Consider the following 26787-nt stretch of genomic DNA (forward strand, 5'->3'; position numbering starts at 1 on the left):
ACGGAAGGCTCTTCGTGAAGCTCACTTCATGAAGGAAGATGGATTCTGGGGTCTCTTGAGGATGCTCTTTTTCCACAGCTGGGAAGCTGTCTGAAGAAGTGACTGTCTCTATGGCAAGAGGCGCTTGCTGGTGTCCTTTGCTTTAGGAAGCTCTCTCCCTGTCAGACTCTTCATAGCTGACTAAATTTCAGGTTAAGAATTATTCATACGGGCTAGGGAAATATCCAAGGATGATGAGACCACCACTCAATATCTGAAATAAAAATATAAAGCTGAGATTTTTTTGCTTACTATAGTAACTACGAGCTACACTGGTGAGGCCTGGACTCCTTTCACAGAGCAGACTACTGATCTCAAGCCAGGTTTTCAGAAACCCAGAAGTTCCGGAATGGGCAGGCTTTGAGAGCTACGGGTGGGATGATGTCATCTACAGCAGGGCCTTTTGTGAGAGGTTGGTGTTGATTGGCTCTCAGAGGCCTGTTTTTTGTTTTGTTTTGTTTTGTTTTGTTTTGCTTTGTTTTGTTTTGTTTTGTTTTGTGTTTTTTGAGTGGGAGCCTCTCTAAGCCAGTTCTCATGTCTCCCAAAGACTGGTGACATGACTCCACCAGTCTTTGATCATCTCTTTGCTTTCTAGCCCCAATAAGCTTTTCATAAATTCTTTTTCTGCTTGAAAAGGCCAGGGTTGGTTTCTGCTGCTTACAACTGAAAACCCTGATGGATACAGAAATCAGTACCAAAAGTGGTCAGAGGCAAAAGGCTATCAAGAAAATAAGGTGGAATTTGGGACTAGTAAAGTCCGAGAGCAAAGAAAATTTAATTCGTATTAAGAGGCCTGAATTTGGCAGCCCACAGCATACAGTGGCAACACAGCTAACCAAAATATTACAAATTATTCCCAGAAATGAAGTGCCCATCGAAGGCAGTTCCTCTGGGATGGCGGCTCTGAATCAATTTTAAAATGTTTCATTTATATTATGTTTTACATTGGGAAGAACATAATTATGGGTCAAGTTGAATTATGCAGTTAATTTTTTTAAATTAATGTACTTAATTTTTGATTCAGTGTGCTGCATCAGCACCTGGGAATGTTCTAACTGATTCCACAGTTGGGTAATTGGAACCCAGACCCAGTGATTCACACTGAATAAAGTTGAGATGCCTGAGATATCTTGGTATAATATAAAGAAAGAAATCCAAAGACTTTGTGAGATAGGCATGCTGACCAGCTTACCATCATCCAACTCTGTCCCCCAAGGTAGTGGGAATGTCAGAAAACACTTTCCTCAGCAAGGTCTTAAGAAATAAATTGGTGAATTTGTTAGGACTAGTTTGGGCTACAATAGGAACCCTACTCAGAAGTAAACAACAGGTTTATCTGTCTCAGGAATAAAAAGTCTACTAGGACATCCAGAGCTGATATGTCAGCTCCATGGTGCCATCAGGGAACCAGGCTTCTCCTGTTTTCTTACTCGGCCATCAGTTGCCTGTGGTTTTTCACCCTCATGTTTGCAAGATGGTTGCTGCATCTCCAGACATTGTGCCCTCATTCCCGGAAGGAAGCCCACCCCAGAAACTTCTGCCAACCTACACTCGTTGTCTAGATGGAGATCACATGACTCAGTAATTTACTTTCCAGGGGGCATAGGAAGGCAAGGGAGAGGGTGATGGAATGATGTTGAGTCAGTCTGTAGAATCTGCAACAATAGATGGGCATGCAAGTGGGAGATGTTGCAGTAAAAATGGGCTCCGTGATTTTAGTAGAAGTGAGTGGATCCTGGGGTAGCAGAGGTCAGGTAGCTGCAACGTGGGAGGCCAGGCGAATGTGGCTACCATATTCAGCAGCAAAGCCAGCACATTAATTACAATGGTCTGACCTGCAGGGATCTTTGGTGCTGCCTAATTGTGGGGTTCTTAAGACCCAGTTCTCAGGTCTAGGTCAGCCCAAGAGCAAAGGAAAAGCCGGGTGTCTGGGGCAAGGGCCCCGTGGTAACGTCATGAGTACTTGCTATGGACCTTCCTTCCTGTGACTCTTCTCCAGAGGACCCGAAGCCATTCACCAGGCCATTTCCCAGGTGTCCTGAGAAATAACCATACGTGCTTGGGATTGATTATCAGAAACACTGGGTCTGCATTAATGTTAATTCCTAGACACTCAGTACTCCAGTGACCTGTCAGAATGAAGGCACTACCACTATAGTCGGGGGACAGACCGACAGCCAGTGGAGACAGAAGTCCCCTAAAGGAGCAGATTTTCTGAGCAACATGTCTCTCTCATTTTGCCAGGAGGTAGAGATATCTGATATAAAATCTATGCTGATTTCTAGATGGTGGCTAATAAATCAGTAGATCAGAGATTTAGAAAGAACATGATGGTGAAACTGGCTGCGAGGAGGTCTAGGAAGAAGGTAGAGCCAGAGTTCTTGGACTCAGCTGAGTGAGAATGTGGCATGTGAATGTTCAGCTAAAAGTCCTCAGTGCTTTTAATAATCAGGTGTTCTATACCTCTCTGTAGATGTCAGCCTTCATCTCCAGCCACCTAGTTTAATAGATTCATGAAGTGGCCAGTGGCAGGGATAACAGGGAGGGGTGTCTATGTGCAGTCTCTGATGTGTATTTCCATTCACCAACGCTGATCTGTCCATCTGTCTTGACAGCCTACTTGTCAGCAGCAGTGACCAACCACATAGATGCTCACCCAGGGGAGACCAGATGGTGCCTCATGGAGGAGTGAATGCATTTCTTCCTCTTTTATCAGAGAGGAGGCAGTTAAGTGCATTAATACATCCTGGTGGGGATATGTTCTGGAATTGCATCTGCCTTGTCTGTCCTTCAAACCTCTGCCAACACCATCTTTCATGGACTCACTACATGCTTCTATTTATGATATCCCAAATGACACTTGCTTCTGATCATCAACGAGGAAGTAAAGAGTAAGGTGGTGGGCTACTCTTGGAATTCACTGGACTTAAATATAAACACACATCACCCTGAAACAGCTGGCCTGGGGAGACAACTCTTTGAGGTTGAAGTACTGTTCTGCAAGATGTAGTACGTTTAGTATATGCTGCGAACCCGTAATCATGCCCTTAGTACATGGATCTGGGAACCGAAGTACAAGTGTCACTCAGTTAATACCTAATAGTCGCCCTAAAATCTTTGCTTCTATGCCCTGTGATTCTGGGCTTTGCTAGTTTAGAGGTAAGCAAATAAGGAATGCTTTCATGAGAGGAACACTGATGATTCCAATGGTGTAGAAGGGGAGGGTTATGCAGTTGCCTGCATGAATAGAGTTGCTGCTATACAATGGGGGATGGGAGAAGTATGGGTGGAACCATGTGGTAATATTAATATTTATGGTACAGCTTAATGGAAAACTTCTGTGATCTTATGTAGGCCACTAATCATTCACATAGGAGTGAAGGTTTAGACCATCCCACCATAAAGGACTCTAGTCCACCAATGTACTGGCTGAAGTCAGGAGAGATGGAATAAGTAATGGAAGAGAGAGGCCAAAATTACCAGCCATGGTCTCATGATTAGCTGCAGAAAGCGCAGTGGTTACTGCCTGGACATTTTTCTTTGCCATCTCATGTTATTTATATGTATATTTTATCTAACTTTCTCTTTTTTCCTTTCTCCTTACCATATTACTATACATAGTTTGTGTTGATGGTGGCTGACTTTACAATCAGTTCATAGGTTATCAAGATAAAGTCATGATGGAGCTAGGGAATGGACATCATTCAAGATCCTGGCCTGGAACTGGCTGGAGTATATGCGATCTCATTTCTGCTAAGGGAATAATTACGTTTATTTGAATTTTGTATAAATTCCACACATTTGCTAATATAAGAACAGATAATTAGATCAGTAAATAATAGGATATTTTATTTCTAAAACAGTCAAGAAGTTGCTAAAGCATAAAACTTGCCAAATGCCAGCAAGATGTTGAATATGCAACTGTCAGTGAGTTCTAAGAAATATATTTAATTACATTCTCTATTCAGAGGAGAAAAAAATTCGTTATACCATTTGGCCAGTATTATTTCATTAAGCAGTTAATATACATTTATAGGAAATAGGATACAGAATCTCTTATAAATAATCCAATTTATTACACGATATTAATCTTAAGTAATCCTGGTCATTACATAACCACAGGTTTACCAATCTGTGATTTTTATAGATTAATTTGTTAAAAAATTTACAGACACCATTTTTACTGTTACAACATCGGGACAAGTCACACACACACACAAAAAAGAATCAGAAGTATATTTTATGCTAGAGTTACTTTCTGTCCAGGTCGAAACATTGTTCCACTTTGATTTTTCCTCCTCTTTGGATTTTGAAAGTTTTCATACCTAAAAAGAAAAATGAGATAATATTTAATACATGTAAATGATAAGACAATGGATTGTTTGCATACAGAATTGTTTTTGGTCTATTGAGGCATTTTATTTGCACGTATTTATTTATTATATCCCTAGACAAAGAATCCCAAGATTTTCCCTCCTGTGCGTTTTTGTCTTGCTTCTCCACGATGCCTGCTTAGGTTTTCAGTACAATGAAACCAAACTGACCGGACAGGAGTAGGTCGTTCTGCCATTTTTCTAGATCTTTGTATTGCACATTAGATCTGGGGCTGATCACTCCACACTTGTTTAACTTGGCCGCGAGGTTGACAACAATTTCCCCAGCTCTGTGTTCATCAGTTATTTCAAATTTGCCAGTGTAACCATGCTTCATCATCACAGAAAGCAGACGATGACTTTGCAGCATGGCCTAATAAGAACCAGGCATTCGCCTCTTTTCAGCATTGTTGATGCTCTTGAGAGCAGCAGCCAGACATTCCTGCACACCATTAAGGTGGCACGGAAAGATGGCGGAAAGAGAAGAGAATTATGTTTTAAGAAGGGAAATAACAAATTGGAAAAAAAATTTTGTAACAAATTAAAGTTCTTACAAATATATTTTCAGAAGTTGAACACCCCAAAAGAAAAAGAAGCAAAGAGATGAAGAGACAAGTTAGAAAAGCTAAAATACAAATAGCAAAGAGTAATATAAAAAATATAACTTTGATAGTTTTAATCAAAGAAATGTACATTTTTAAACAAGATATAATATTTCAAATAGGCCTAGTTTAGAGAAATACTATGATACTCATGTTACTGAGGATGTGGTGAAATGGGCACTCAATATATTGCTGTTGGAATATACATGCACAGCGCTTCTGGAAGGCAATATAGCAACAGATTTCAAAAGCCTTAAAAATTTGAGTACCCTGTGATGCAACAATTCTAGCTCTATCTCAGTGAAATAATTAAGGATATGTGCAAACATTCAGCTCTAAGAATGTTCATTATCACATTGCTTATAGTAGTAAAAAGCTGGAAACAAAAGGCCCACAATTAGATATGTGGCATAGCAATACTGTAAAATGATGTTAAAAATATAGTAACATATTTCACATGTGAGAGAATATTCAAGATGGATGGATGAAGGGGGCTGCTATACGACAATATGTGCAGCGTGTCTTAGTACACAAGTATGTTTTGGGAGGTGGTGGGATTGAGGGGAATTCGTTTTATTTTTCCTTCTCTGTTTTCTGGATTTTCTACAATAAGCACATAATCCTTATGTATGTTGAAGGGAAGCAGAATTATGCCACCCCAAAACGTACCACTTTGGCATGAGTTATTCTGAGCTAAAGCAAATCAAGACCCAGCAGTCTTAGGAAAAGTTTTTTTTTACTTCTCCTTTACCTGCCTAGAAGAATTTAGATAGGGGGCCTGCACCAGAAAGAGCGCTATTGCCAAAGGTATTTTATTTTATTTTTTTTTATCTGAAAGACTTAACTCCCGGCAGGGCAAACATTTGCTCCTCTTGTCTTGCTGTGAACTGCTTTCCTCCCCTTTGAAGCCCTGGCCCCTGGCCCTTTCCTTGGCTCAAGATAGCCAAGGAAAATTAACATTTTTCTCCTGTTATTCTGTCTTATGTCCATTTAGTTAGACCAAAGAAGCTGGACGGGAATAAGGGAACGTGCAGCTCACCACTGGCTGGATGCTGCTCATTCCAGGCTGCTGCAGCTGAGAGACCCTGAGACAAGAGCCAGCGAAAGGTAAGAATTCTTATGTTGTCAGGCTCGGATTTCTGCTCGCAGGGTCCAGGGGGAGTGAGAGTGGTAAGAGTCTTTTCCTTTTTCTAAGTTTAGATTAGCAGGAGGAAATATTTGTGTGAACTCGTTCTTTGGGTATAGCGACTCTGGTAGAGATTTGTTAGGTGTACTCTTGTTTTCTATTGATCCCCTTCCTCCCAGAGATGGTTGTTTATTTTTGTCTGTCTTTTGTGTAACTTGGCATAGGAGGAAAGCCATAGGGCAGAATGCTGGCATAGGCCCTATAAGCCTATGGTTCGAGCCAGCCTTAGAAACCAGTGAGTTCACGGCTCTCACTAGACCTGCATCTAGTTAGACGAACTTCGCCGTGGGCACCCCTTTGGTAAAAAAGCCGGATGAGGTTTTCCTCTTGTCTTGTTCTACATCTTAAGAGCCTGGCTTTGTGTCCAGTGAGAATATCTTCTCGTCTCTGCAAGCCAGAAGGTTTAAGTATCAGTTTGTATCTGGAGGCCAGCTGAATAGACTCAGGACCTGGGACATGAAGTGACAAGCAGTACTCCTTGTCTGACGGTGCCAGCCATGGGGGAGTTTGTCAAAAGGGCTCCTAGCCCATAAGGGACATTTGGCATCTCAACATTCATTGTTTTGTTAGTGCTGAAAAAGTCCCATTCCAGCAGTGCCTGCCCAGTGTCACAGATTAGCAGGTCTGTGGCTGGAGGTACTGGTTCTCATGGGCAACCGGAAACACTTCATTATACCATTTTTACCACCTGTGACAACAAAGGTTTTTTCTGCAAGTAAACTTTATGGATCTTGTGAAGGCGGTTATCTTTTGCACCCTCTTTTAGGACACTTCTTATATCCATGGTTAAGCCATAAAAGGCTAACTGGTTTGAATCACTATTGAGATTAATATAAGAGCCTGCTTGTCAATGGTCAGATGATGGATGCTTTTAATTGGAAAAACTTCAATATTTGAAAACATTTAGAGAGCTCACATGCTAAACAACTGTTTTACTGGTACCAGCAGAAAGATTAAATTGAAAAGGGGACGTAAAGGAGTACAATAGCTAGTTTTAGCAACTCCCTTAACAAGGTGAAAAAACAAATTACCACATCCACTGTAAAGTCCCCTTCTCAAAAGCCATCCCTGTCTGCTAGTTTTAACTTCCCTTTCCCCACAAGGTTTACGGACAACACTCTGGCCTGCTCTCCAGGTCTGGGGTATACAGGTTACTCAGTACATGCTGAAAGCCAGGAAGTCAATTTAGAAGAATCATGTCACTTGTGGATGTATCCTGGGCTCCCTACCACAAAGAATTCATGTCTCAAGGAGAGGAGATCTATTAAATTATAGAGCCCTTTAGCCTCCATGTTCAGAACATCCTACCAGCTGTGGAGAGGAGTCTGAAAGATCACAGCCTATTAAAACCTCATTCCTGGCACCTTGACTGGCTGCTAAGGGGTATTCTCCCCGACCTTGATTAGATTAGACTGTAGTTATCAGACAAGCCAGATGGCTCACTTGGAAAACCCGATGATTAGAATTTTTCCCAGGCCCTCCTATAAATGATCATGAAATAGATGGGCCGGAGGGCAATGTTCAGGGGCTAAAATAAGCAATGGTAGAGCCTCTTACCCCTAAGGTTAAATGATCAAAGGTTGAACTGGACACTCAGGAAAAAAAGGGAAAATATTCAGAGGCCTTTATGGAACACTTCATACATAATTTTAAAAAACATACTGCATTAAACCCTGAAGCTTCAGAACACTGGAATCTTAATGGAAAATCTGCAGGTACCTGGATGGATGGGCCAGCCTCTAGACAGCATTCAGGTTGCAACCCAATTAAAAGTGACTATCCTTATTTTACAAATTGGAGTCTTTGCTAAACCAGAAATGTGGCTCTAGAAACATTTCAAAGTCCACCTATCTTTACCAACTCCCAAACCGCCCCTAGTCATTTCAAAATGCTTACATTTAGAACAGAATTGTCCTAAAAAGGAAAATTTTAAATAATTACCCTAGACTTCTGATAATAGAAAAATATACTTCATAGGACTATAAATCCTAGAAAACTTGCATTCTTTCTGTCCCTTGAAGATATAAATCTTACCATGTCTTTGATAAATATATAAACACTTCAGGAGATAACTAAAACACTGCCCATAACCACCTGAGATTGAAAAGGGGGAAGGACTTTCTGAAATACAGACTGCTATATAAAAACTTCCTTGCCCAAAATCTAGTCCACAGCCTCCATAAGAGTGTCGAGGGCAAATACAAAAGTCATCTCCAGAAATATCAGTAAAAAGCTTTACCATTTCAGGGGATAACCTTAACCTGTTCTGTCTACCAAAGACACAATTTGGATTCAACTGTTACGTATAAATAAATGAGTTTTGTACTGGTATACCTGATTCGTGGGTAAAATTTTAAAATGGAAACTATAGGTCTCTGTCTGTGTGTTTATGTATATCTATGGATAAAGGTTATGTATATGTAATATTTTTCTACCTACAGATGGTATTGCCAAAATTAATTTGTAAAAAAGCTCTAAATGGCTTAAAGAAAAATAAGCACTTATCATATTTCTAAACTCTCAGAAATATAATAGAAACTAACCCAAATGCTTTTCAAGTTTACGTGATCTGGAATAATCTTTGGTAAAAAAATAGCTAGAAGTTTATTGGTTTAATTAAAATTGGGATGTTTTTAGAATTATCAGCATTTAATAAAATGCAGACATACAACTTTTTATTCTACCTGGATTTCTTAGTCAAATAAGTTCATGTTATAGCTGCTACAAAATTTGTCATGATGGCTGTTTTAATGTCTCATGAAAGTTTCATAAGTAATTTAAATATGATTGTTAAGAAAAAGTGAATTAAAGTTTTTAAGTGAACTTTTCAATAATAATTGTTTTATGAGGTCTACTTGAATAGTTTCCCAAATCTCTCTGGTAACTTACACCCTTAGTGTTTTGCTGAGTTAAACGATAGAAGTTCATTGAATAATATATAGATCACTTTTTAAAAAGCTAAAATACCAAAACATTAATTACTAAACATAGGTTTATCTACTTTGGTAAATATGTCCTATACTACAGTGAAATACTGTACCTTTAAAAAAAGCACATGCTTCTAGAAATTATGAAATGTATTCATAGATTTGCCAATCTACAGACTGCTAGTGTAGCACTTCATCATTACTAGAAATTAAGGTTTTCAAGGGTTAAGAATTCTAATACATGTAATTAAAACAAGAAACAGTAAGGAAAATAACTCGGTATACAAGGAAAGTAGGATGTGTTTTTGGTAAAAAGGTATGGAGATGTATTTTTGTTAAGGGAAAAAATAATTTTATCGTAAAGTAAAACAACTTTCAAAATGAGAAAGAGGAAAAATGACAAACTAAATGGATATAGAAAGTTGGAGAGAATTTTACTTTGTGTAGTCAAGCTGGCTAAAATGGAATAAATTTACTATAAGGATTTTTTAAAAAAGATTTATTATCAGTAGTGTATTTATGCAAAACTAAAACTTAATTTTCTTTCATCTACTAAAAGGACAAATTTTTCTTGGACTATTGGTCTGCTGTTGATAAGCTTATGAAAGGTTGGTTCTGCTTTACTTTTTAATTGGCCTAGAAAACAAAGATTCTGTATTTTATAAAAATAATTTCCTATGCTTCATGTCTGATGACTTAAGAAAACAGTCTTCTCTATTAAAAAGAGCTATGTTTTTGTTTTGTTTTTACATCTATATAACTTTCCGTATTTGCCTGAAATGTCTGTCACTTTGGTTAATGGATAACTAACTATATGTCATTTCATTGACCTATAATCCTATTTGACTGTTTTTAAAACCTTTTGACATATGTGACAAAATTCCCCCAGATCAAATTCTAAATGAAGCCTTTTTGACCTCAAACTCATTTTGGAATTTTTAAGAAAGCCTCTGGCACATCTTAAGAATCTCAAAACATTTGTTCTCTCCTTATAAAGAGATGTTAGACTAATTAGGCTTATTTGATACACAGTCATGTAGAATTTAATGATGGGGATATGTTGAGAAATGAGTCATTAGGCAATTTTGCAGTTTTGAGGAACATCATAACGTGTACTTACACAAACCCAGAAGTAATAAACCTTTAGGTTCTAGCTTTATGGATATATGTCATTAATGTGTTCCAGAAATTATATAAAATTTTTAAAAATCTATTATGTAGTATCAGTCATAATTCCAGTTATCATCTTAAAAATATTGTGTCACAGAAATAACCAAATCTCCTTGTCAACTGCATTAAAATGAACTTTCATCAGATCTTTAATCATGGCCATTAAGTCTTTTGTCATTTACAGACAGTTATTGTTTTGCTGATTATTTTGCAGAATGCACAGACTCATATATAACCGGACAGTTTTATGGAACTCAGGTTGACTTTATGGAGCCAATAAAGCCCCTTGGAAAACCAGCCTGATACCCAGCTTACAGGGTCCCCAGTAGCCGTAGCAGGTGAGTAGGAACATCACTTTCCGGCAATTGCAGGAACCTCACGATACCTTGGGGACCCTGAGAACAGAGGAATGAACTCAAATATATAGCTATTACAAGCAAAATCTGATGGTGAGGCCTTGGCTTGGCTTCCTAGCCTTAAGAGGCTATATAGTCTTGCTGTACTTATACAAATAATCAGGCCAAGTTTATTGAAAGTACACTTAATTTGCAAACAGATTAATTTTACCTTTGATAGAAACGGGGTGATTGCAGAGAGAGAATTTATGTCAGCAATACATCTTTGTGGATATCAGATTTTAGTGCTGTTAACTGTCTTTGATATTTTGTTTTCTATCTGTAAAGTGGACTAGATCTTGAATTCTTTTACTTTCCTTCAATAGTTGGCTACAACTCTCCAAATTAATATTTCTAAATTATCGTACTCGATCTGGAATCACTATATATAAACAAAAGCTGCCATTTTCCTGAAGTCCGACAAACTGAATGTGAATGTGATATAAACTTCCAAGAAATCACCAGAACAGCTCATGTATGGACAATCTTCATGTCTGTTGCTGTGCAGGTCACTCAGAAAGTTTACCTGAACATCCAAGGACATCATCAGAGACATTCAAACTATAAAAGATGCTTTTGCCCCGACATCTAGAAATCTCAACTGGCTGCCCTCAGAACTAGGTTTATAGTCTGCTCTAATCATTAACCTTCGTTTTCTTTTGTTTCCATAGACATACCTCTTATTAAATACCTGACTGCTTGTACAATAAAGGCCTAACTTTAGGAGCTCACCTGTATCACCCACCGCCTCCTGCAGTGAGAGACACAACTGTTTAACTGACCTGTTCTCAGGACTGGTTTGATGAGATGGGGCAATCTACCAACTCAACTTCTTGACTATGGAACTTCTTAGTGAAGTTTCAAAGGTGGGACTGAAAGGAACAGAATATGCTACCCCAAATTGTGCCACTTTGGCAGGTAGATTATTTTGAACTAAAGGGAATCAAGACCCAGCAAACTCAGGAAAACTGCCTAAAAGAATTTAGATAGGGAACCTGTACCAGAATGAGCTATTACCAGAGATAACTTTTTTATGTGAATGATTTACCTGCACAGCAGGGCAAATATCTATTTACCATACATGTGCTCTTCTTACCTTCCTTCCCTTTTAAATCCCCAGCCCGTCCCTTTCCTGAGCTCAGGATAGTATATAAGCCTCAACTGCCTTTGAGTCTCATATTTTTATGGGGCTCCTGTATATATGCAGTTAAGTGTGTTTTTCTCCTATTAATTTGTCTTATGTTAGTTTAATAGATCAGCCAAAGAACCTAGAAAACTTTTCCACCCTTACAATGTGCACCCCAAAGTACTGCAAAATTAAACAAGAGTTGTAACCTCTAAAGACCAGGAAAAATATATTTCTTGAATTAAGTTGAATCGTTGACCTAGAATAGTCTTCAGTTTAAGGGTCATGGACTCTTAAATCACTACATAGACAAGAAGCTTATAAATGCAAATGTCCTAAACATGGTCCACAAGTGAATAAACTTGAATGATTTTGAATGTTCTTGAAAGTAATAAAATATAAATTATTTTGAAAGCAAAACAGGTATATTTTTCATGACAACTTTTGCAAACTATGTTGGAATCATTTTGAACTTTTAATTTTCCTTTCATTTATTCAAAGATTTTAAAAATTAAATCAGTTCATTATAAATAATTAAAATATAATCAAATGAACTGGTTAATTAAATTCAGTTTTGACTTCTACACTCCTGAAGTTTGAGGATGTTTAAATGCACAGCTACTGAACAAATTTTCTGAATTGGTTTTAAAATATTTAAAATATTTGTGGTTTTAAATAAGGACTTTAAAAGTTTAAGTGAATAACTGTCACCTCTAATAATATCTATGCGTACAAATAAGAATCTGTTGCTTACAGCTCAGTAAAATTCTTCCAGTCGTCTTCACTAATGGATGGTCTTGTGTGACTCAGTGCAGACATTAAATGTGACTGACTAATAGCTGGACTGGTTTTGGTTCGTCTTGGCTGGTTAAGGGAGTCATCTTCCTTAAAAACAACAACAAAAAGTTAACTTAGAACATAATTTAAAAAGCAGCAGTCCAAGCATTATTTCTTTTCATCATTTTTCTCAGGAGACTGTGCATTCCCTTTCTCATAAGATTACTAAAAATAGTTTGAAAGCAGGAAGCACATAACCATTTGATCAAAGTGTTTCAGTACCTTCTATAAATATAGCTCATTTACAAATCAAAGACATATCAAAAAAGGAAAAAATTTTAAAAGTTTTTAAAATTATAATGGATGGGGGAAAAGAAAAGCCATACTCCACTTTGGCTCCGGTATCTGCTTTTGATAATACTGATATCTGCTCTCAATTGATCTCTTTGTTCCTGTGTAAGTTCTTGGTAACCTTCTTGTGAAGCCGTTCTAAACACTGGCGGTTGTGAAAACAACTGCTCTTTCCCAGGCAATCCATGAAAATCCTGAGTCATGGAGCTTGGTGCAGACAGGCACTGTGAGCTCTGCATAGTAAAGTATAATAATGAGAGAAGGAAGGAAGAAGGAGAGAGAAACTGAAAAAAAGTATATTTATCAAAGATAAAATTAAAAATTTTAAGCACTAAAACCTTAACATGAATAAGCTTATTTTTAATTAACTAATCAAGCAAGTTTGAAATATGTTCATATTCTCTAAAAGTTCATTTATATCTACATTGTTGAACCATTGTAGAGTGAAAACTGCCATACATAAGGTCCTTTTAATGCTTTGTTATTAAGTCCGCCATACCAATGCCCTAGGGATAGGTTCCAAATGAGCCTTATTCTTAGTCTTCAACAAATAGAAGGTTCTAAGACATTTCTACGTAGAAGTTAAGAAACAGAAAACAGAATTAAAGACTAGAATATAAAACAATAGCTTACTATTCTTGGGAATAAAATAGGTCACTTTTATATTTTTAAAAACTGGAATAAAGCCAATGTATAAAAAAAAATGAAAAATATAACTAAATACAGGAAAAAATGTTATGTGTGCCAATAAAATAACAGTGAACCACTGTTAATTTTGGGGGGATATGTGTTGAATGCTGTTTTAATTTAGAAAAACAATGATACTGTTCACATTTAATCTAAATATTTTCCTCTTAGAAACATTACTACCCATAATTTTTCACTGTGCTTATACTTTCCACCCAAAGTATTACAAATAATTAACATTTTGCTGTCAGGAATTTTTGACATTATTATACCAAGTTTCTCATTAGCCTCAAAAGTTCTAAAATAATAGAATTTAAGTTTAATATAAATTGGAAAATGTTTGAAGACCACTGAAGGGAGATAAACCTGAAAGAAACCAACTGGCTACTTTGGTTTCCCCTTGCTGCCAGCTCTGTCTTACAGTTCTTACTAAGGAACAAAAATGACTAATTAGTGTAAGTGAGGAAAAGAAGACTATTTTACTGAAGAACCAACCAACCAGAAAGGACATGTGGGGCTAGTTAGGAGGCAGATCACTGTCCAACTTTACATCTATGTACAGCTTTCTATTTCAGAACCGTACAATGACAACTGCACAATGTACCAAATCAGAAGAGGTTCCGTTTCCAAGTTCTGATTCGTAAGAGCTTCCAAAGTAGAGCCGGTACACGTTGAATCTGGATTCATCTGGAAGCATCTCAGACATCTCTAGAGAAACAAGGGACTGCTCTAAGCCGCATTCTCCATCTCCAGCTGAATCGTCGGAGCCACTACTATGGTTAAGAAAAACCATTGAAGACAGACTGAGGTCACTGTCAGAACTGGAATTTCCATCCTAAAACACACAAAGGACAACCAGTTATAAAGATCTAAATAAGCCACAACTCAGGAATAATAACGCATTCTAATAGACCAGTAAGAGGACATCTGAGGCATTTTTCAAAAAAAGCTTTTATTCTCTAATGGTTCTAAAGACATAATAAAATTTTAACTTTTTTAAAAAAAGACAAGTTGGAACATGTAGGTAATTTGCCAAATATCTCCCCCAAAATTGTAACAAATGTAGGACTCAGACCTCTGGGTTTTATTTTTATGTCTGTGTTTCAATTCATATTTTTCTACTGTGAAATGGCAAATCAACCTTGTTATATAGTGCTTTATCATTATAGAGTGCTTTACAGGTAAATACCTTTTCTGATAGTGAAAGAAAAAAAAAAAAGAACTCCTTAAATGGCTTGCAATAACAGCAAAAGCTTGGTAGTACCTGATCTGGAACTGTTAGGCCCCACGAGAATCCTCATTAAAATGTATAGGAAAGGAGTATACAGGAAAACCCTTCCTAGAAAATATATGGTAAAGTCTATAATGTAGCAGAGTTCAAATTATCTGGTGAAAAATTAAAAAACTATCCCTTAGAGAAAAGGCTGGTTCTAGGGTTAAGGTACAGAAAGTACAAGATAAACCTAGAACACCTTGTTGTACTGGGAAGTAAGTGACCAAAGAATGAGAGGACATAACAAAAGGACACAAAAGCCATCCAAAAGGGGCTCCTGTTGGCCAGATCTGGGACGATGTGAGCTTCAAAATCAGTAACTTTATTTTTTAAAAATTAAAGTATAAAACTATACCCCAATATTTTTGTCTATATTACCTAATTCATGATAACCCAATTTAAATAATATCTTTCCACATACCAACATATTTCACCAGTAGGAAGGTAATGTTAAAGAAACAGACAACACACCCTTTATAATTACAAATTCTCTGCAAAGCCAATATTCCAACTATGGAATGTCTGACTAAAGGCAAGTTTCTATTGTTTACCAAAGTTGTTAAAAAACGGGATTTTTTCAGGTTGAGATTTCTGATAATGAATTTCTCTTACCACTAATAAAACACCTTAGTAACAATCTCCTCCTAGAACTTACTTGGAGTCCACGAGACAGCAGCCTTCCATGTAAGGCCTCTAACTGGGCATTGTAAAGTAAAGCTTTCAGATCAGCTCCTGTGAAAGAGTCAGTTACTGAGGCCACATGCTGAAGGTCCACGTCATCCGCCAGAGGTAGAGACTCACTGAGAACGTTTAAAATTTCAAGACGTGACACCTGAAGGGAGAAATAACTAATTAACAAATAAAACATAAAATTAAGTATTTTAAACTAATGATTTTTTATAAATTAACTTTACATATCTAATAAGTTTAAAAGTAAGTGAAAAAAGCACCACCAGTGTATCCTCTCTCCTGCTTGGACCTTCTTCCCTAACAAGGATCATAGGGAGGAAAATGAATGAAATTCAACATTCTTAACTATTCGGTGTAAATCATTTCTTATTCAAACAGTGCTTATTTTCTAGATCTGGGCAACTGTGCCAAGAAAGTGTTTTAAAAGGAAAATTAAAATAGTTTAAATAATAGCTACATGTGACATATATTTAGGTATTTTATACCTCTGACTATTCATTCGTCTATTTGTTCTTTCACTCATTCATTAGTTTCTAAATCTGGGAACAAGAGCTGGATCAACATAGGACTAGGAACAGTTAAAAATCATATCTCTAGGTAACCTGTTTAGGTGCATTACTAGTCATATGCTTGATTCTGTATCAGTCTTCTGTCAGGATAATAAGGTATGTGATTTTTACACAGGGAATGTGGACATGCAATACTTAAGGTTTCCTTCCTTTCTCGCCATTAGCCAACACTGAAAGATTATAAAGACCTGCATGGAAATGGCTGGGCCAAAGAGAGGCTAGCGTCTAATTCAGAATCTTTCTATGCTGTGAGCAAACAGCAACTAAAACTTTTGCCTAAAGCTGGTCTTCTAAGGACAACTGCTATTACCTGCCAGAAGTAAAGTTCACAAGGAAAGAAGTTTGTTGGGTTTTGGACTCTAAATATGAAATTGTCACCTGATCAGGAGGAGAACAGTATACACATTTATCTAGCCGGCCAGGCCTAAGCAGGGCAGGGTCAATCAGGTCAGGGCGACTAGTTGCAGCCAATACATAAACACCTGGGGGAAAATAATAAAAATTCTTCAATAAATCTTGGTGAAATTTTGTTACAATAAAATGTTTCTGTATTTACAATTATTACCCTGTAAGCCTTCTACTCCATCCAACTGAGTCAGCAACTGGTTAACTACACGATCTGTGACCCCTGTATTATCATGGCCTCTTCGCGGAGCAATGGATTCAAATTCATCGAAGAAAAGAATGCAAGGCTTTGCAGCCTGTGCTCTGGGAAGAAAAAAAATCCTAGTTGAACAGGGCTTCAGAGTTCGCAGGGGAATTTCATATATATACACACACACACACACGCACACGTACACATGCATGTATTTCTGTATTTATTTAATTATTCACAATGAATTCTTAAAGAAGGACTCTCTATAAAATTTATTTTAGTTACATATATTACTTTTTTCCTAATTTGAATCTTAACTTTTATTAATTTGTTAATTTTGTTTTAATTAAAAAGAACATAAATTTCGTCTATGGTAACAGGATGGACTAGCAGTCTGAAGAACTATCCCTAATACAAGACACGTATCATGCTGATTGAAAAAAACCCAACAAATATTAAATGCTTGGCAAATTAATATAAATCTGGGCCAACAAGAAACTGGAATTACCTGTTCATTGAATGAATGACAAAGCTTTCCTAGAAAACCAACTGGGCCTGATGTTTGAGTTGCGTAAAGATTTTTTATGAGTGACTCAATTTTTTCCAATAGTTATAAGACTATTCAGATTTTATTTCTTCTTGTTTGACTTTGGTCAATTATCTTTTTATCTATGTTACCCAAGTTTTAAATGCATTATCATCTTTTACACTTCTGGTGTATCTTTAGTCATGTCCTCTATTTTATCCCTAATATTGTTTATTTGTGCTTTCTTTCTTCTTGACGATCTCACTGGAGCTCAACTGTACTAGGCTTTCAAAAAATATCTGTGAACTGCTTTATTGAATTGTTTTCTATTTCATTAATTTTTGCTCTTATCTTTATTATTTCCCTTTATTTATTTATAGTTTATACTTTCCTAATTTCATGAAATAGATACCTAGTGATTAACTTTCAACCTTTTTCCTTTTCTAACAATTTAAGGCTATAAATTTTCAAAACTTATTTTGAAATAAGTTCTGCAGCATCTGACAATTTTAATAAACAGCACTTTCATTATTATTTAGTGCCAAGTATTTTCCATTATGATCTTTAACCCATTAATTACTTGGAAGAGTTATTTTAAATACTTAAAACTTACTGCAATTGCTATGTATGGCCTGACACATTTTCAAATATGTTGCAGGTGTGCTTGAAAAGAATGCATATTCTCTAGTTGTTGGGTACATTGCACTAAATATGCTTAGATCAATCTTATTGAATATGTTGTTTAAATCTTCTAAATTTTTATTTCACCTCAATCTAATTATTAAGAACAGGGTTAAAATCTACTATGAAGGTAGACTTGTCAATTTCTTCTTGCAGTTCTGTCAAATTTTGCCCTAAATATTTTGAAGCTATAGTGTTAGAGACAATTTTAGAATTGTGTCATCTTCCTGGAAAATGAACTTTTTGTCAATATGTGGTGACTGTCTTCTAAGAACACTTTCCTAGTAATGTTCTATTTCTTAAATTGGGTGGAGGATATACAAGGGTTCATTTTTTTATTATTCAAAATGTATATGTACATTACATATATTCTCTTAATTGCTTATTTTACAATAACTTTAGAATGGAAAAAAGTAGCTTTCTAATTAAAAAATTCCCTATAATAAGATCACATTTAAATGATTTTCATTCCTAAATATTACCTTCTGTATTCATATGTATTTTTAAATAAATGCAGTAATAGTTACACTCTAAGTCAGCCACACGAAATCTTAATTTAAAAAAAGATAAACTGATGTGATTACATGGTTCATATAAGGATCTACTTTGAGATTCTTTTGAATAACCACTTATGATTTCACTTTTAGCATTTCAGGAATATTTCTACTGTAAACATAAAACCAAATAATTTCCAAAACTTAATATTGAACATGTTTTATATTTAAGTGGTTTCTGTGAAAGAGAATCGTTGTTCTCTAGTTTATTAATAATCCACATATATCACAGGTGTCAAATATCAATTCTTAAAAAAAGAAAAACTGAAGACCAAAGAGCATTGACTGATAAATAACAGAATCAGTTACTTAAAAAATACTCATAGGGAACCAACCTAATAAAAATATCCCGAACAGCTTGTTCACTTGCTCCAATATATTTGCTGAGTAACTCTGGTCCCTATTAGATAAAATAAAATTACAATTAAGATAAAAATTTTTAAAAACAAAATATAATTTTTGTTTATGACTAAGTCTAAATGCGGTCATGAAAAATTTTTAATATGATTAAATGTGTCTTAAATTCATTTTTAAATTATGTGGCTACAATAAATATCTACACTTGGTGTTTTCTCTGCCTAGAACATTTGTTCCCGGATACTCACTGCTTCATTTCATTTAGATCTCTGACAAAACACCACATCCTCAAAAAGGCCTTACCTGACAACTCCGTCTATGACTCACTCCAGTTACTCTGCACCTCCTTATCCTGTTTGTCTTCCTACACAGCATCTACCACCACCTGACATAATGAATGTTCTGCTTATTGTCTCCATTAGTAGAATGTAAGCTTCAAAAAGGCAGTTTTGTTCACTGTTGAATCCCTGGTGCCAAAAACAGTGCCTGCCACATAAGTACTGAATAATTATTTGTTTAGTAAGGTATAATGAATGGTTTACAAAGGGAAAATGTTCCATTTATCTTGTCTTTGGAGACTCCAAAATTATGTAATGAGACATGAACTACTTTAATCATCATCTTTATTGAAACCAATTTATTTGTACAGAAGTTGAAGAATATATCTTTCCTAAGAGTCAACTGAAAAAACATTCAAAATAAACTTTACTACATATAACTAAATGAATAATGAGGATAGTCTTTCCTTAAATTGGGATCTTTTTAAAAAATGAATAGGCCTTAAAATGATTTCCAGTAAAAAATCATTACCTTGAAAAAAACAAATACTGATCAGGATATGTAATCAAAATAAAGAATTTCTAATACTCAACCACTAGATATCTATTAATATCCTAGTGTTTCATTAAATTTCCTCTATACAGTCAGAGAACTATAGAGGATGGCACCAGAAATAACTAAGGCAAAATATTAGGGACAAGGCAACACAGTGGTGTCAGTGAAAGGCCCACCTTTGATGCATGCCTCCTAGGATTAGCCCTGAACCACCTAGAGAGAATTAGCTCTCTACTGAAAGCTTTCTTTTGAGAACTTATCCCAAACTGTGATTTGAAGATTTACTAAAGAGGTAAGATGTTCTCTCTAATGGAATAATCTAAAATACAACAATATACACAAGCTTTAGTCTTGAAAATTACGTTTTTTTAAAAAAACTACAAACTACATTCTAGCGACAAGTAAAAAAGAAGACTATGGTATTATACTGTTTTCCTCTATACAGGTTTCTCCTGTAACCAACTCACAAAAAAAGGTGATAGAAAGACGGGAGATGTAACTCAACTGCAAATCACTAAACGGGCTTTCAGATTATAAGTTGATTTTGAATAAGGCTACAATATATGATTCCTTTGCCTTGAAATCTAATCACTTTTTGGTAAACTAATATTATTGGATGCTGAAACATTACAACTAAGATATCAGACTCCAGGCACACATAATAACACACAAGTGGTGGACTATGAGGCATTACCTGAAATGATCTGCTAACATGTCCCTTAATTACTACACTCACCATATATCCAAAAAAACTTAGACCTAGTGTGACACAAGCAAAGGTAAACTACAGCCAACAAATAACAGAACCATAAAAATTTCAGCTTCCTGCCTCAGTGTGGTTCCCAACCCCTAGTCTTCTAGGTTTTCTTCTCCCTTCAAGTATAGTTTCATAGGAATATTCATGCATAATTCAATTTATAATACATGAAGATTTGCCTTAAGCAAGAATATTATAAGTCCTACAAAAGAGAGGCGGCTCGTATTCAATTACCCACGCAGCTTAAACTAATAGATGGCTGCTGCTCCTACTAGTTTTCCAAATATGAAAGTAACCCACAATCAAGAAACAAATGGTGCTGGCAAGGATGTGAAGAAAGAGGTACCCTCGTATATTGCTGGTGAAAATGTAAAATGCTACAATCACTGTGAAAAGTTTGGTAGTTCCTCAAAAAGTTGCACATAGAATTACCATATGACCCAGCAATTATACTCCTAGGTGTATATTCAAGAGAAATGAAAAGCTATGTCCACAAAGAAATTTGTACACAAATGTTTATAGCAGCACTCCCAAAGGTCTACCAATGATGGATAAACAAATTGTAGCATATCCATACAATGGAATATTATTCAAGCATAAAAAGGACTAAAGTACATGCTACAACTTGAATGAATCTTGAAAACATTATAATAAGTCAAAGAAGCCAAGTCCAAAGGTGACAAATTTCATATTCCTTTTATATGACATATCCAGAATAGGCAAATCCAGAGACAGAAAGCAGAATAATGGTTGCTAAGAACCACAGGGAATGGGAATGGGATGAAAAATTTTGAAATCAGAGAGAAGTGGTGGTTACAAGCACTGTGACTGCATTAAGTGCCACTGAATTGTACACTTTAAAATAGGTAATTATATGTTGTATAAGTATTATCTCAATAAAAAAAAGAAAAAAATAAATGCAAAACATACCTTGACACTAATAAAATTCATTCCACTCTCTCGTGCAATTACTCCAGCTAGTAAGGTTTTTCCTGTTCCGGGAGGACCATACAACAGTACTCCTGTTCTTTGTCGTATGGGCAAGTTTGCAAATAATTCTGGGTACTAAAAAATGCAAAAATATGACAAAGATAGTCATATAAATAGTCATTAAAACAAATGACTAAGCAGCAGCCAAAGATCAATGTATAGAAAAGTATTCAGATGGTGATAACTGCCACCTTTATTAACAGTGCAATCACAGACAATAAAATTCCTACTCAAAATAATAAATAAACTCAAAGGAACTACCTTAGATTTTTCTCGATTGGACCATAGAATACATTCTACATCAAATGCATATAGCTGCATCAGAATTTTTTTCCATTTTTTCCTGTTTTTTAAATACTATAAAAGTACTACATTAAGAAAATAAAAATCGATCTTTTAACCAGTATACTGCCTTCCACTTATATGGTTCACAGGACAAGTTATGACAGATGTGTATATTCAAAGAAAGAAAAGAAATAATAGAGAAGCCTGTATAATAACAGATAGTAAAATCTCCAGAGTTTCCATGCCAAACAAGTGACTGCTTCTAAATTACCTTCTAAAGCACCACCTTCTCAGAGAGTAAAGAACTTTTCGAACAGGTGAGTTTACATCAGGCTATGTCAGCAATATCCTGGTCTCTACTAGGTATGACTATTTTAGTTCCACCTGTTGACAAAGTTCTAACCCCATCTCTACCTTCACTCTAATCTGAAAGAGGCCCTGAGGTCAGCAGTTATGTAGATGGCTTCCATGTATCTGGATACTAATGGTTGGCACCCAGACCCAGTATTTGGGGTCATGATCCTACTAGTAAGTATTCCACACTCATGTTCTCTCAAACAGTTCTTTAATCCACAGCCCTAAGCTGCACTCATTTCCCAGGCCCTGCTGGCCACAGTTCACAGTATTTGCTATCTAGTTACATTAACTGAGGTCCTTACCCATTTCTCTACTTCTTTGTATGGGTCCCTGATCTCATGCAATGATCTTTATCTCTCAGGTTTCTGATCCAAACACATTGATCCATTGCTTCTCGGCCTTCTGGCTAAGATCAAGAGCAAACACACTAAGCCCTAGACTCTACCTTCTGATCTTCTGAAGAACTATCTATATCTGCCCCCTTTATACTGCCATCTGCCTGGTTGGTCTATGCTGCCTGATAATTCTGCCTTTCCAGAACTGACACCCAGAGTCTGAAATCTTGCTTAATCTACTAGTTCATGGACCTGAAAGACTCTTCCACCTCTCAGCTTATTTCTATCTATTTCTGTTCAAATGTCAGTTGATAGTTCCTTTTGCTTTAGCCAATGAGTCAAGCCAAACACAAGAATTATAAAATTCACATCAAAATGTATTTACTATGAGTATCACCCCAGCTTTCTTTATAGGCTTTTTATGGATAAGAAGTATATCAAATACTTCAAAAATCAGAGGACCAAAAATAGTGCTGGACATTTATTTGGTAACTCAGTAAATACCTGTTAAACCAAACTGAGATTGGGCAAGCCAACACATAAAGTCAAAGCCAATGATTCACTGGTTCTTCTGGGAGTAAGTATTTGATTGTTTCTGTAGAGTACCTTGGCTGGTAACTGGATAGTATCCATGAGTATCTGCCGAACCTCATGTAATCCACCAATCTTATCCCAGCCCAGGTCCCTAGGTTTATGCAGGTTGACATTTCGTAGAGATGCAGGAATAAATCCTTGGAGAGCCTTTTGGAAGTCCAGTGTTGTTAAAACTAATTCTGTTTAAAAATAAATGAAACTTCTTTTGGTAGTCATATATGTATATAAATTTTCAAAATATACCATCGACTTAGCTGGCAATGCCAATTTTCTACTCATACAACTGCTTATTTGAATACTAAAATGGAATATATATTTAATTACTGCCTTACTACATTTCTCCATCATGGAATGAAGATTACAATTTTGGTTTTAAGAGTAAAATATACCTTCCCTGGTGGATATATTCTGATGAGAGAGACGAGAATGTATGGCTCGATCAACAAGCACTGTAAAATCTCTAGCCACGAACCCTTCAGTTTCTTTAGCTATATGTTGCAGGTCAAGATGAGTGAACTTGTTCATATCACAGTCCAGTTTATTTTTTATTACATTACGCAGAATCTCACATCTTTGTTCCTAAAGAAAAAACACAAAATTCAAATTCCTAGTTTTCCTCAGGTGTAAATTTTAGTACATATGGTTTGAGAAATATCAGGTTGACATAATCTACAGTGATAGCAGACTGGTGGCTTTCTGCACATGGAGTGGGGGAGGGAGAGACTGCAAAGGGGCACTAGGAAACTTCTGAGAGTGATGGAAATATCTGCTACCTTAATTGTGGTGATAGTTTCATGGCATATACATGTTAAAAGTGATCAAACTGTATGCTTTAAATAATGAGTTTGTTTTCTTCAATTAAACCTCAATAAAGTTATAAAAAAATCACACTGATAAATAATTGCTATTTCTCTAGTAAAGAGCCTTTTTAGTAAATACCTGATTCACTTATGAGTGTTTTTTTGTTATTCCTATAAAACCTATTTCTAAAAATATATACAATGACCATTCTGTTATGCTTAAAAACAGGTGTAATACTTTTATTCTTCAATAACAGTTAATTAGCACAGGGTCTGAGTATTTAGGGTAGATGCTAGGTAATAACTTTAAACAAGAAGTTAAAATGTGCTTGCCAGTCCCAGAACATACTTCTTTGAGTCACTGCCACTAAAACTATCTTGAACATGAGTCCCCAAAGGAGACAATGGACCATCTGTGCTTGTGATATTGTGATTTATAATATGAAATATACATTTGGTCTTTGTCCCCATTTCTGGCACAGATCTCCCAAAACCCTTAGAATTTCCTCCTAAGTGATAAAGGTGTCTTGATATTCATAACAAACTCCTTCCAACCACATTAAAGTTTATCTTAATGAGGTGACTTCTGGAAAGCACCTAAGGATGGGGGCTGGTTACCAGGAGAACTAATCATAAATAGGGAGTTGAAACTTTCAGTCCCACTCCGACTTCCCAGGAGGGGAGAGGGGCTTGAGGTTGAATCAACTGCCAATGGCCAACGATTTAGTGAATCATGCCTATGCAATGAAGCCGCTATAAAAACCCAAAAGGAGGGGGTTACGCTACTTCCAAGTTGGTGAAGAGGTACTTCCATATGCCATAGGCCCCAGACTCCACCTGGACAGAAGCTTTTTTGTGAAGACAGGACTTCACCCTATGTATCTCTTCATCTGGCTATTGATTCATATCCTTTACCATCCTTTGTAATAAACCGGTAGTCTAGTGAGTAAGCTAGTTTCCTGAGTTGCATGAGTGCTCTAGCAAATTAATCAAACCAAAGCAGGAGGTTGTGGGATCTCTGATTTCTCCAGTAAGAAGTGCAGGTAACAACCTAGACTTGAAATTGGCTTCTGAAGTGGAGGGCCATCTTGTGGTCCTGGGCTCTTAACCTGTGGAATCTGATGCGATCTCCATGTAGACAGCGTCAGAATGGAGTTGAACTGTAGGACATCCATTGGTGTCCAAGAATTGCCTAGTAGTGTGAGGAAAAAACTCACATGCTGGAATCACAGTGGATACAGAATATTAGTGCTGATTTAAAAAAAGCTTAGTCTATGGCCATGCCACCCTGAATGTGCCCGATCTAGTCTGATCTCAGAAGCTAAGCAGGGTCAGGCCTGGTTAGTACTTGGATGGGAGATCACCCAGGAATACCAGGTGCTGTAGGCATTAAAAACAAATAAAAATTAAAAATTAAAAAATTTTAAAAAGCTTAATTAAATTTTTATAAGACATCTATGCATTTCTCACTGCTTTTATTAAGAAATGCTTAAAAAAGGTAACTGTGAGTTGATAGATATGTTAATAATGGTAAATGTTTCACAATGTGTATCAAATCATCATGTTCTATATTTTAAATATATACAATTTGCCAATTATACCGCAATAAAGCTAAAAAAAATTCTAATTCCCACAATGTATCTACAGATTTCACCAATGGGAAATTAAAGCAGTTAAGAAATTTTAGGGTTTCTGTACTTTTTAAGTAGAATAATAAAACTTTAATTAAAAAAAGAAATGCTGTTTTCAAAAAAGCCATTTCCTCAGAAACTACATAATAACAGATGTTTATAAATGAAAACTGTTTCTAAGCACATGCACCAAATGTCACCCCTTTTAAATATCAAGATCATTAACGTAAGCGTAAGATTAAAGCCACAAATCATTAATATAATTGAAAAATTATTTATATAAAGGAGGATATATTTCAACAATCTTCACAAGTAGTATGTTACCTGATCAGGAGGTTGAATATGTTGGACACACTGAAATACATGAATTCCTTGAGCAGAAACAAGTAAAGGATGTAGAGAGTGTTGAGACTGGCTTGTGGCAATCAGTGCAACCAAACTTCCCATGGAAATAAACTCTTTTATCATGTCAATCAAAGCTAGAATTAAGCAATATAGTGTAAAAGCTTAGTAAATATAAACATATTTTTAAATTGCACATTCATTAATAATGATAACCTAAGGTCAAGCTTTAAGACGTAGTATAAATGGTATGGCTCTTTTACACCTTTTAAAAATTAAATCTTCTAGTCATTTATTGATTTATATATTGAGGACCTAATATAGGCTAGGCTCTAATTCATCTAACAGAGGAGGCCTAGGAGGCATTGTAAACTCAGTCTGTATACTGAGAACAATAGCTAGTGAGGTTCCTTCCTTCTGGATCTTATAAAGGCAATGAAAAGGAGTCTCTGAAATAAATATTATAGAAGGATGACAAATCTCCATATTGTATTATTAATTAAGCTCTCAAGAACACTGAAGCAGCTGAATGCTGTCAAATCCTCCAGTGCCCGTCCCTCCTCCCTAGTCTTCTTCTTGAATTCTAAGCTCCAGTAGTGGGGTATTCCCTAACATACCATGACTTCTCATACCTCTGTGCCTTTGCCTGTGGACCACACTTCTTTTGCTTCTTCATTAGCATAAGGCTGCTTCATGCTAATTTCTAGTCCTCCATCAAAACTCATCTCAGTTATCAACTCCACCAAGAAGCCTTCTTTGATAACTCTTTACCCTCTAGACCACCCCCGATTTGGGGTATGTGCTCCTATAGCACTTTGTATAAACTTCTAGCAGAGTGTATCAAACCACGTCCTAGTTGTACCACCCTGGTCAAATTACCTATTCTCTGAATTTCTATTTCTCAGTTGTAAAACCAGGAGAATATCTGCACGTAGAGTGCAAAGCAATCCCTAGCCCAGAAAGGGCATGCAAGACATGGTAGCT

General features: G+C 36.2%; 1 protein-coding gene, 1 long non-coding RNA gene and 2 pseudogenes across 3 annotated transcripts in view; 2 read left to right on the plus strand and 2 right to left on the minus strand.

The window, feature by feature from the left end:
• Positions 1-4042: 4042 nt before the first annotated feature.
• The window catches only part of PEX1 (peroxisomal biogenesis factor 1), a 48836-nt gene continuing 26091 nt past the window's right edge, over positions 4043-26787 (minus strand). The window contains exons 13-24 of the mRNA XM_006911893.3: positions 25786-25940; positions 23420-23609; positions 23043-23209; positions 21400-21534; positions 18857-18921; positions 16731-16873; positions 16544-16647; positions 15562-15738; positions 14238-14468; positions 12982-13179; positions 12573-12703; positions 4043-4364 (exon numbers count right to left, since the gene is read on the minus strand). Of these exons, the coding sequence (XP_006911955.1) occupies positions 4280-4364; positions 12573-12703; positions 12982-13179; positions 14238-14468; positions 15562-15738; positions 16544-16647; positions 16731-16873; positions 18857-18921; positions 21400-21534; positions 23043-23209; positions 23420-23609; positions 25786-25940 (1781 nt within the window). The 3' untranslated portion in view covers positions 4043-4279. The remainder of the gene's footprint in view (positions 4365-12572; positions 12704-12981; positions 13180-14237; positions 14469-15561; positions 15739-16543; positions 16648-16730; positions 16874-18856; positions 18922-21399; positions 21535-23042; positions 23210-23419; positions 23610-25785; positions 25941-26787) is intronic.
• LOC102877737 lies at positions 4377-4890 on the minus strand (annotated as a pseudogene).
• Positions 5082-14333, plus strand: LOC112479748. Of its 2 annotated transcripts, none has more exons than XR_003046324.1 (3): positions 5082-6121; positions 10512-11558; positions 14209-14333. It is a non-coding gene; the product is annotated as an uncharacterized LOC112479748 (long non-coding RNA). The 2 variants fall into 2 exon arrangements; XR_003046325.1 differs by having other exon boundaries at positions 14196-14293.
• LOC112479810 lies at positions 25101-25219 on the plus strand (annotated as a pseudogene).

Source organism: Pteropus alecto, unplaced genomic scaffold, assembly GCF_000325575.1.
Source record: "Pteropus alecto unplaced genomic scaffold, ASM32557v1 scaffold21, whole genome shotgun sequence".
Taxonomy (NCBI): domain Eukaryota; kingdom Metazoa; phylum Chordata; class Mammalia; order Chiroptera; family Pteropodidae; genus Pteropus; species Pteropus alecto.